Here is an 11,707-nt window from a genome sequence, read left to right as displayed (position 1 = left end):
GTGAAATATCTAAGTCATTACTACAGAGAAGGTGTGTTTGACACACACAACTTAAAAGCTTAGTAATATTACCAATATTCAAATAAAAGTGTATTTCTTAGTTGGGTATTTTTTCCGTTTACTCATTTTCAATTAGAATTAGGGCACATCTGATTTTTATTCATAAAAGTATTTAAATATAGAAAAGTAGGACACATTGTTCACTCCCGCCCCCTTAATTCTTTATTAAAAATATTAATTTTGGAATTTTGAAATGAAAAAGCTAAGAAATCTTATTTCTGTTAGTGTTCTCTAGGTTATCTCGTCTTCATTCTCTGACAAAATCTAGTCTGCCCACCCATAAAATAGTAAATTTGTTTTAGTGTTCTATCGAATTGAACTTTCGAAAAAAAAAAAAAATACCTGACAACCGTTTAGACAAAAAAAAAAATAGGTTGAAAATCTTACAGATACAGCAAGTGATTCTTTATAGCTATAAGACACATCTTTCTTTTAAAGATATAAGAAACGATCCACCGGTGAAAAATAATGTTCTTCCAATTCTTGAACCAATGCATACAAACATCATAAACTTAGTCTTCTGTGCATGAATTTATAATTTTTTACGTGTATTAATTTCATATAATCTTCATTTTTTTTTCAATCGGTCATTGTTGTTGTGAAAATATGGCAGGTAATTAAAGTTCGTGTTTTGAAGCCGAAGTTTAACGATTGTCACCTGTTTGTCAACAATCGACAAAAAAATCAACAAAAAAGCACGGAAATTGAGCACGTGTTTAACATAGTTTATTTCAAGGACATCCATGCGTATTGTGGTCACCTGATTTTTACGAGATGGGTCACATTGAGGTCACTTTGCATACGGAAAAAATGTCGGGGAATTGCTTCCTGGAAGGAAGCAATTAAAATAAAGTAAACTTCTAAATATGAATAAATTAAAGAATTTTCTTCAGAAAAAAGTATATGTACATAAGTTTTATAATGAAAACTATCCATTGAGTTATAAAAAAAACATATGCATTATTTTTTTTTTTTATTTGAGGTTTCTTATGACTTTAAAATACAACTTTTAGTCCAGCAGATAGGTGAATAATTGTGCACTTTGTGTTAAAAGCATAAAATTTGGTAGAAACATAGTTTGAACCATTCTAAACAAAATTAGATATGGAGGCAAGGTTGATTTGATCCACTTCCGGTTTTATCATCAAAATGGCATACATGCATTTGATAACTGATTAATGGTTATTCAAATCTCACAGCTGGTAGCCACAGTTTGCTGTGTAGACTATAATATTATTGTGTATTCATGGTTTGAAATAATGTATTATTTCTTTGAAACCCTCGGGGTATTTTATTCAGAAATTTGTCACTTCCGGTAAAAAATATCACAAGTAAACGTACTTTAGAGACAAAATACATATGTTTGATAAAAAAAAAGCAATGTTGTCCAAAAAAGGTTAAATATCATTGACCTCTGATATTGTTAGATCAAACATCAGCATAACGAATCGTTCGATTAATTGCGTAATAGTGGTGTCGACATTCAGAGTACTCACCTGGGTTGCGTCCAATATCGTAGCGGCTACAAAGGGCTACGTAGATGTATGACTATTGAACGTGTAGCTAGCCTAGCTGCAACATAGATATAGATAGCAGCTAGACTAGCTACTCGTTCAGTAGACAAACATCTACGTATCACTACGTAGCTGCTACGATATTGGACGCAACCCTGGTCTATCATAACGGTGTATACTCTTGTGACACCATTCAATACCATTCATGTATCCCCTGGTTTTTTTCTCACCTTAACCAGCGATCTATGCCACAGTGTCGAATACAGTGAATGCATGGAAAACAGGCAATGCATATGTTTTTTCTTGTTCTAAAAAGTTAGCAAGCTCATGAATTGAAATGTATACGAAGTGGTTTCCAGTCCCAATGCAACCCATAAATATCAGCTGCGTTATCACATGAAACAAGTACTAATACATCCGTAACAACTGTAGCAATGATTCTCATCTCGAAAATGTGTTCATCCATCTGTTTATTTGACAGAAAATGAATGAGCTCTGAGGAGCACGTGAGAAGCTCTATCAGTTTCGTGGTTAGCATGTTTGCCTTTGACAACGTCTCCTTGTACTGTCAATCTTTATATTGTCTACAATAGTTACATCTTGTCAATAGTTCTAAAAAGTAAAATCACAAAAATACTGAACTCAGAGGAAAAACAAATCGGAAAGTCCCTTTTCTATTCAACGAACGACGAATAGTATCAACAACTGCTGAGGGAGCTATATCTTTAATTGGTATACAGAACAAGCAGTTCGTTGCTGTCTTCAAGAAATTGATTTCCTATCTCTTCTACCACAGAACCTATATCATGGATAAACGACATTTGAGTTCTTAGTTTCTGCTCATGGTCAGTTGTGTTCTCTTCATCAAGAAATCGATATATGACTGTCCCTCTGGTATCTTTCGCCCCTCTTCTCAAACTCTTTAGCAAGTCTTGCCATTTCTTGTCAAGCTGATATCCATCTTCGCAGGTTATCTGTTAACAGTGCCTCCATTCGACTTAACAACATGTTTATTTCATGTGTTCTGTCAGACAGTGAACCATTATTTCTAAGTGCATATGTTTCTTTAGATGCATGATGACGGATCTTTGGAGAGTTAACGTTAAGGATTTGTTTGTAGCTGTTAAATATAAATATTCAAGCAATCGTTAGTGTTTCCTGCTTATAAGAGTCGGTTGTTATATATTGTCCATACAACAACATACTAACAAGAGCTACAAGAGATCTTGGAAAATAATTCTCCTCACAGTTCACACTGGAAAACCAAAATGTAACAATAAACATGTCGCTGCGAATTTTTGTTACTGCTTTATAAATCTGCATTTAGTTTAAGTCAAAGGCATCATCACCTGTTTTCTGAAACGAGGGTTCTATATTATCTTTGAAAGCAAGTTAATTCTCTCTCCCTTGTTTTTATTCCTGAATATCAGGTATATAAGCAAGCATTAGATATAAGAAGTTGTATGAGTGCTATCGAGACAAATCTCCATCCAAGTCAAACATGTGAAAGCTCTCGCACAGGCAAACAACCCATAATTTTAAAATGTAAGAAGTCTATTCTTTCATCTTGAATTATGAACTCTGTCTTCAATGTCAACATCTAAATTCCTTATTCGCCTAGAAAAAGCCTGACATCTTGAATCCTGGTGCTAAATATTCTTTGGTTATGGAATCTTCATTGTAGCTGATGACGTCAGCTAATGCAATTCCATGGCTTATTCGTGCGTCTCTTCCTTATTAAGTCTCATCTTCATTAGAGACTTTTGATGCCTGTCGATAAAGATAAGCAAGACATTGGACATGATATTTCGTTTCTTGTACAATGAGGTTCCCAGCACTAAGCTTCTCTAATAAAGTTGTGTACTGAAGTATTTGTACACATTGACTATGCGGGTGGGTTTCCAGCTCCGATTGCCTTTTTTGTTTTAAATATCATCTGTATCCTTTTGATGTCTTATTTTAGTTCTCTTTAGTTCTGTGTTTAGATGGCAGGTCTTGTGCCATGTGGCATTGTTTTGTACGTAGTACGTGGAAGACCCCTGCCATCATATTGTGTATGCAGATGGGTCGTAGACGGTAAACATGGAAGTTCTTTGTATTTAACGAGATTTCCAGCCATAGTAACATATCCGGTACCAATATTGATACACTTTGAGGGTGTAGGGCATTGCAGCTATTCGTCTGTCATATTTTGACAAATTATACATTTAACATTGAGAATAGAAATAGGGAATATGTCAAAGAGACAACAAACTGACCAAAGAGCAGACAATAGCCGAATGCCACCAATAAGTGTTCTATGCAGGGAGAAATTCCTGCAACCGGATGTGGTCACCAGCTGTTCCCTATACAAATGGTGTACTAATTCAGAGTAAATGGATGTCACACCAAATTCCAAAGCATATAAATGAACTAAAGTCCAGTCAACCTCTTCAACATTTTGGGACGAACTACCTGGTCTTCGATTATCTGACGCCTCAATAAGTTTAAATCTTTAAGAGCTCATCTTTTAATTGTTATTTAGACTCTTGATTTATAGAAGTGTATGTCTATCTTCATCCAAATATATAATGAAACAGTAGTGTTCACCATATCAATTGAATTTTTATGATCTCCAAAGAAATAAATACCTGATTCTATTACACCATTCTTCTCACTTTTTGCAAATTAAAAGTCAACATTTTTTTGAATTTTGACATGAAATTTCGACCGGAAGTTAACCAAACTCTTCAGCAGCACTGAAAACCATCTAATACGATGCAGATCAATTAAAACATCAGTTCTTTTAGTTTAAACTAAAAAAAATTGAAAGAGAATTAAGAAAAGTTGAAATTTAAACCTGCATCCGCCATTTTGGATTTTACCGGAAGTTAACTATATTTCCAGCTTGCCTCCATATCTAAAATTGAAGAGTACAAATAGAAGTATGTTTGAGCAAAATTTGGTGCTTTTAACACGAAGTGCACAATTCCTTCATATATTGCACCTATCTGCTGGACTATTTTAAATATTACGGGAAACAAACCCAGGCTTAAAACTTTCACTGTGCCCTCGCTCTAACTTATCCCCCCCCCAAAAAAAAACCCCAAAAAAAACGCAATTCTATTGTCATTCTTATAGTCAGCACTAAATTGTTCACAAAGAAATCTGTTTTAAGTTGCTTAAGACACATCATTCAAATGTCCTTTGTTCTATATGTATGCTCTCCATTTTTATGCAAAACCTTTTACAGTTTGATTTTATGGGTTATTGTTGAAGGTCGAACGATGACACATACTTCCTTTGGTTTCTTATGGAAATTTGTCTATTGACAAACATACCACATCATCTTGAGACTCCTTTATATAAGTAATAATTACATTAGATGTATGTTTCATCATAATACTTTATTCTGATTGGCTAACTGCACACCACGTGTTATTCCTAAAGCAATTGCATCACTCAATAAAACTTTTCATTCATGATAAAACGTGGTCCCACATTAAAGTGCACAGGTGAATTAAATAAAACAATTATAAAATTCGTGTTTTTATGATCATAGCTAAAAAATGTAATTTTAAGTATTGAATGCTTCTTTTTGTAACTTCATTGGGTTGTAAAAGCGTTGACCGTGCGCACATCTTTAGTATGAAGCGCTTCCGCATTTCATACAAAATGTTCTTCGGTCAACGCTTTTACACCCCAATGAAGTTACAAAAAGAAGCATTCAATTCTTAATTGTATAATTTACAAATTTTTGAATTTTTTGAAATACTAATAAGGCTTTTTTTTTTTTTTTTTTACCTCAGACATAGATTACCTTAGCTGTATTTGGCAAAACTTTTAGGAATTTTGGTCCTCAATGCTCTTCAACTTCGTACTTTATTTGACGTTTTTAACTTTTTTGGATTCGAGCGTCACTGATGAGTCTTTTGTAGTCGAAACGCGCGTCTGGCGTATATACTAAATTTAGTCCTGGTATCTATGATGAGTTTATTTACAATGAATTTTGGTGATCATGCAAAAAGACCGTAATCCCGAAAATCGTAAACATATTTTCTTATCTTAATAGGGGCAAGAGGGGTTTCATTAACAGGTCAAGAAATAAGATTGCAGTTAATTTAAAAAAAAAAAAATTAGGGGTATTTTTTTCTCTCATAATAACAGTAAACAGATTCACAACAATAGCAATTTCAAGAAAGCAAATACCAGTTAATTAGTCATAACAGTAAAGCATCAATGATCATGAATATATGCCACTTTTAACTAAAACATAAAGGCACAGAACCAGGACCGGTTTTCTAATCACCTGCACATCGTCAGGACAATTGCGTTTGGCGAACTTCCACGACTTTTGCAATAACAAATTGTTGTAATATTCTCTGAATGGTACTAATGACGTATCAGAGAAAAATTAAGCAACAAAACGGTTGTTTTATTGCCGTTCTGATACAATGTAAACGAACCCACCAGCCCAGAATCAGGACCCACCAGCACCTGACAGGACCAAATCACCAGCACAGAACGTTCTCTCGCAGGACAACCTTACCCACCGTGATTCCAACAACTGAATGTTTTAAAGCGCATTGGCTGCTACCTAAACTAAATTGAATAAATTGACCATTTTCCACACATTTTTTTTAATCTAATTTTAATTTTTGTCCTTTGGCATGGCATTTTTGCCACAAAAATAACACCACCAAATTTGAAAAAATTCAGGAAAGGGCTTTACGATTTATAAATGAAGACTATGTTAGTTCATATGATGAACTACTTTTACGAGCAAAGGTTCCATCACTGAAAATAAGACGTATGCGTAACATGGCTATTGAGTGTTTTACAACAAATTTTATATAAATTGTCACCACCATGCTTACATGATTTAGTTGTATTGAAAGATTGTAAATATAATTTTAGATATTCTAATATTGTAGATATACCGGCAGCAGTCCTTTTGTGCCAATTACTGTTTTTCATGGGTATCCGCCGATGATTTGCGAAAAATTTTGTTTTCCAAATGTATCAATTGTGCCAATAATCGTAACTCATTTGCGCCAATTTTGCTGTACATAAAATGATATCTATCATAGATATCAATGATTAATATTTATTCTTATTTTTGGCCTCGCGGGTATAAGATTTTCAGAAAAAATTAAACATTAATTTTTCATTACAAATTTTGTTGATTACCTTAAGTAGCTGTTACTTTATCATATGGTACAAAAATCATTCCAAAAAATCAATTCGTGTTGGCCCCAACGGACTTTTAAAATGTAGATATCATTGAAAAAGCTCCAAATTATCTCCCTTTGGTGCAAAAATGCCATTTTCTGGCATTAAAATTGAAATATCTTTTTTAACTCATCGGTGACCTATATTTTTTATTGTTGTTTTCGAATAAGCTGTACATAAACTAAATAATTGTAAAATTTTAGCGATTTCTGTATAATTTAGTTCTTTTTTTTATTTCGATATTACCGCTATTTCTCCTATTAGTTCAACAGAAAAAAAGGACATTAACAAAAATGTATGCTTCTTTCGAAGGCAGATTGTGAGCGTAAATGAACGTTGACCCCATTTTTTTTATTTCATTTTTCTATTAAGTATAAGATAAAGTTCATTTATAGAAAAATGTAGAGAAATCCTATATTAAATAAAAAAAATCATTTAGACCCGCGAGCCCCCTTAAAAAGTATCATCATGTTCGAAGATATTTCACCATGAAAATTAGCATCTGGAGAGAAATGACTTAAAATGTATTAGAATTTCCATGTACAGAGAGAAAAGAAAACTTTGAATATTTAATACAAGATATGCCAAAAGAGAAGAAAATAGAAGCTTTTGCTGATTATGTTTTAGCCACATATATATGTTGCTGACACAGTGCTTTGTTCCAACCATCCGTATTGGCTGAAACTCTATCTACAGCAAGACGTACCAGTAATGGAATAAAAGCATTCCACAAGAATTATGATGAACTGGTTTATGCATTTCATCCTTCAATGTTTGTTTTTTTGGACAATAAAGTGAAGTTACAAGTTAATGTTACATACATTAAATTGGGAAGTACCCAATCAGCAGCAGTAAGAAGAAAGTATGTTTCAGAAAAGAAAACATTTGACGTGTAAACTGCCGGTTCCAAGTCCGAATAAAGGAGGAGGGAAGTGTATACAAGTCTCTGGACTAACGAACCGTCGACCCGCCGACTACTTGCGTGTAAAAGTATTTGGTGAGCTTATATCAATAATTATAATAACGCTTCTCTTAAATTATTTTGTCGATTTTTGGCTGTGCACGATAATAAAATTGCATTATAAAATAAAATTGTATATCATAATTATGGCAAACCAAGTGAAACCAATACATGTTATTCACCTTAATATAGACATTTGTAAAGAGTTGTAGAATCAGCTGATAAAACAAGAAAAAGAGATAGATTTTCTATTAGAAAGTTATTCATAATAGATTTTATACTTAAACGAAAGAAATCACATGTCCATCGAATTATTCAGTAAAATACTGGTACCACGATTTCCCGAGAAATACAAGAACCTTTATAATATTCCAAAAACAAAAATTCCGATAAAAAGATGGATTGATCAAAACTTGAAGATTTGTTTGAAATATAAATCCTGTCACTAAATCAATTACAAAATCATAATAAATGAAGCAGTATACAATTATGTTAAAACAAATATTAGGTACTAGTTGGATAAATAGGGTACGATTTGGTTGAGTACGAGTTGCCGAAGGTACGAGTTCACATGTACATCCTAGTTGTGAAACACGGAGAGCCTTTTCCGAACCTACTTTGTAAAGTTTTATAAACCTTTGGACAACTTCCGATTCCTTGTGCAATTTATTTTTAACAGTAATATTTATGTATTTATTTATTTATTTATTTATTTATGTTTTTTTAACTACTCGCAATGGACAGCAAAAAAAGGAAACTTCCCAAACATTTTGAGACAGAAGTAAATTACAGTTTTATGAATGGTGTCAATGCCTACATTATGAAGGCAGGAATTGAAAATGCCAGAATGAAAATCTTCAAAACTCAGCTTAAGAAATATGGAGGGTCTTTCTCCGATGAGCTGACTACAGACACTACATATATAATTGTGGAAGAAAAGATTGATATAACAAGACTTCTAAGTATTCTACAAGTTGAAACAATTCCTGGTCATATTAATGTGGTTAACACTAATTGGCTTAGTAGATGTTTTAGAGAAAAATCACTAGTTAACATAGACAGTTTTATCATCAACAGAAATTTGCTCATCTTTAAAACCGATGTGCAAAATGTCAGTAAAACATTTGAGATAAATCCTGAAGATGCTGTGAGGGAAAATAAACAAACAACATTTTCAGGAACACTTAAGGTGGCTCCTGTTTGTACACCAAGTAGAATTCATATTAATGAATCAAAACAAAAAAGGAGTAATGAATGTGAGAGTGGTAATAGTAGTGAATATGAAACAAGTGATGATGATGTAAAGCTAAATCGAAAAGTCTCTGTTCCATCAACTGAGGGCATGTTGAAGGTAATAGAATAAATTAATTGAATTAACTTCCCGAATAATGATCATGATAATACAATAAAATTGAGAATAGAAATGGGAATATGTCAAAGAGACAACAACCCCACCAAAGAGCAGATACCAGCTGAAGCCACCAAAGGTTCCTCAATGTAGTGAGAAAATTCTACACCCAGTGGTGGGCCTCAGCTGGACCCTAAACATGCTAATAAAAAATGTGTGTTGTAACAGTGAAAATGGAAGTCATATATATATACTTAATAATACCATGGAAGTATTATATTGACAGGAACTCCAACGAAAAATTAGCACATTCCCATCCCACTGATTTCTTTAAGAAAATAAAAGGTTCCGACTCAGTTTGTCAAGTACGTGATAACTCCTTTGTGGGGTACCGTATCTGTGATGCCGCTTCGCCTGTTCTTTTAACTGAAGCTGGTCTTATCACGTGATTTGATATCGATTGTCTTATCTACCTACCAATGTAAATAAACACGGAAACTCCCGTGGTTATTTGTGAATCGCCACATGAATAACAACACCTGTTTCCGTTCAATAAATGAAGAACAACGCTGAAAAGATCGAAAAAATCGGTCCATATTTAACAGAATGGCATAAGAAAATTAACTGCATTCGGAAAGAGGGCAAGCTTATTTTTAGTTTTGTTAAGTATGTTTTAATCATTGGAACTTGGAAATCGGGAAATATCGGATTATGAAAATTACATGATTCTGAAGTAGAGTGTTTGCAGAAAATAATGTGATGCCCTTGTAGTGTGCCAGATGGTGCCAGATAACTCAAATTTTAAGTTAAAGATTGTAAACTTTTATCGAGTGTTACACAAATATTTATGCTTTTCTCTATCGTAAAATGTTGTTAACTTATTTATCAAATATGTTTTAAAGACTAAAAGAGGTTAATAATTACACGCATGTGATGACCAATACATAGCAATATCAGGTTACGAGACATGCAGATGAATTGTTACACCTTTTATGATAATTCTAAAGTTGTAAACAATCTTAAACATTCAACCTAGTCCGAGATTACTCAATCTGACGTCTGACAGATTTATTTTTTACGGATGGCTTTTAATATTTCTGGATGCATTTAAAGAACGATCACCATGATGGGCCCTAAGCAGTTTAACCTTTTTTTTATCATGGAAACCAAATTAGAATTTATTTATGTGTTTAAAAGCTTAACAGTTCTGAAACATCTTATACGCCGTATGCTAAGCAATTTATGTTTCTGTTTCTTGTTTAATTGAATGAAATATTTGCCATTGGACTTTCAGTAAACAATAAATCAAAATATATGATATTTTTTTCGGATCAAAGCTCTTTCACCCCGTCTCCTCCCGGCCAACTTTTGGATTAAATTTTTTTGGAAATTCTTTCATTATACACTTATTAGAATATTTTGTCAAAACGCGATAATAATTACTGATAAAAACTTTTCCGTTTACTTTACATGAGAACTTTATGATTTTCAAGCCTAACATGCATATATATGTATATAACAGTTACACGTGTTTAGCCAACAGCTCTCTCATGAATAAAAATCTTACTATTTTAAAATTGATTGCAACTTAAACTGAAATGTTTATGGCTTGTGAGTATTTTTACTTTTCATTTTTTTTTTTTTTTTTTATTTGGTGAAAACAGTCGTAGCCAGGGATTTCGTTTCGTTTCTTTTTATTTGTTTTTAAGCACCAAAACCCGTAAAAACTGACATATTTGTCATTCACATGGTCGGTAAATGTCATTTCCTTGACAATTAAGTACACATCCGGTTATTTCAGTATGTTCCGTAATTACGACCATTCACGAGGTTCCAAAAATTTGATCGGAACCCATGCATCTATAAGACATGTCGAGTTAATTAACAGATACTTAACGATTTTGCGGCATCGCACTATAAACGTTTGAAGTCCGCTTGTTGGAGTTCCTGTCAATATAATACTTCCATGATAATACCAAAACAATAAAAAAAATGAAAATAAGAACTTTTTTCGTTGATTTCATGTGCTTCCTATAGACATATTTACACTTGTATGCAAATTTGTCCACCATTACATAACATCACACAGGTTCCCGTAAACTTTGACATCATATATATATAATTCAAAACATTTGACGTCACAACTTAAAAGTGATTGTTGTTTGACGTCAAAAGGTTATTCGTAGGTGACAAAAGGTCTTTCGGAGGCAAAATACAGCTAAATATCAAAAGTGTAAATACATTTATTCAAATGTTCACCTATTTTTAGCTCACCTGACCTGAAAGGTCAAATGTGTTTTTCTCATCATTTGGTGTCTTTCTTCGTCTGTTAACTTTCACTAAAATCTTTTCCTCTGAAACTACATGTACATGGTTTTTGTACTTGATGAAATTTAACCAAACTTTACCACTATCATCACTAAGGTATCTAGTTTAAAAAAAAAGTGTCTGACATGTCTGATGACCCCACGTGCCAACCAATATGGCCGCCATGGCTAAAAATAGAACATTCATGTAGCCTAGGGTTTTTTTTGCTTAATTTTACTAAATTTAAAGCATTAAAATATAAGAGCAAATCTGACATGGAGTAAAACTGTTCAATAGGTTAAGATC

The 11,707-nt window shown here is 33.1% G+C and overlaps 1 protein-coding gene across 1 annotated transcript in view; it reads left to right on the top strand.

The window, feature by feature from the left end:
* The first annotated feature begins 8,389 nt into the window (after window positions 1-8,389).
* LOC143072411 (DNA polymerase lambda-like) overlaps window positions 8,390-11,707 on the top strand; it is a 28,415-nt gene continuing 25,097 nt past the window's right edge. Inside the window, exon 1 of the mRNA XM_076247322.1 lies at window positions 8,390-9,097. Coding sequence (XP_076103437.1) covers window positions 8,483-9,097 — 615 coding nt within the window. The 5' untranslated portion in view covers window positions 8,390-8,482. The remainder of the gene's footprint in view (window positions 9,098-11,707) is intronic.

Source organism: Mytilus galloprovincialis, chromosome 4 (genome assembly GCF_965363235.1).
Source record: "Mytilus galloprovincialis chromosome 4, xbMytGall1.hap1.1, whole genome shotgun sequence".
In the NCBI taxonomy this organism is placed as follows: Eukaryota; Metazoa; Mollusca; class Bivalvia; order Mytilida; family Mytilidae; genus Mytilus; species Mytilus galloprovincialis.
This window is presented reverse-complemented; position numbering and strand designations above follow the sequence as displayed.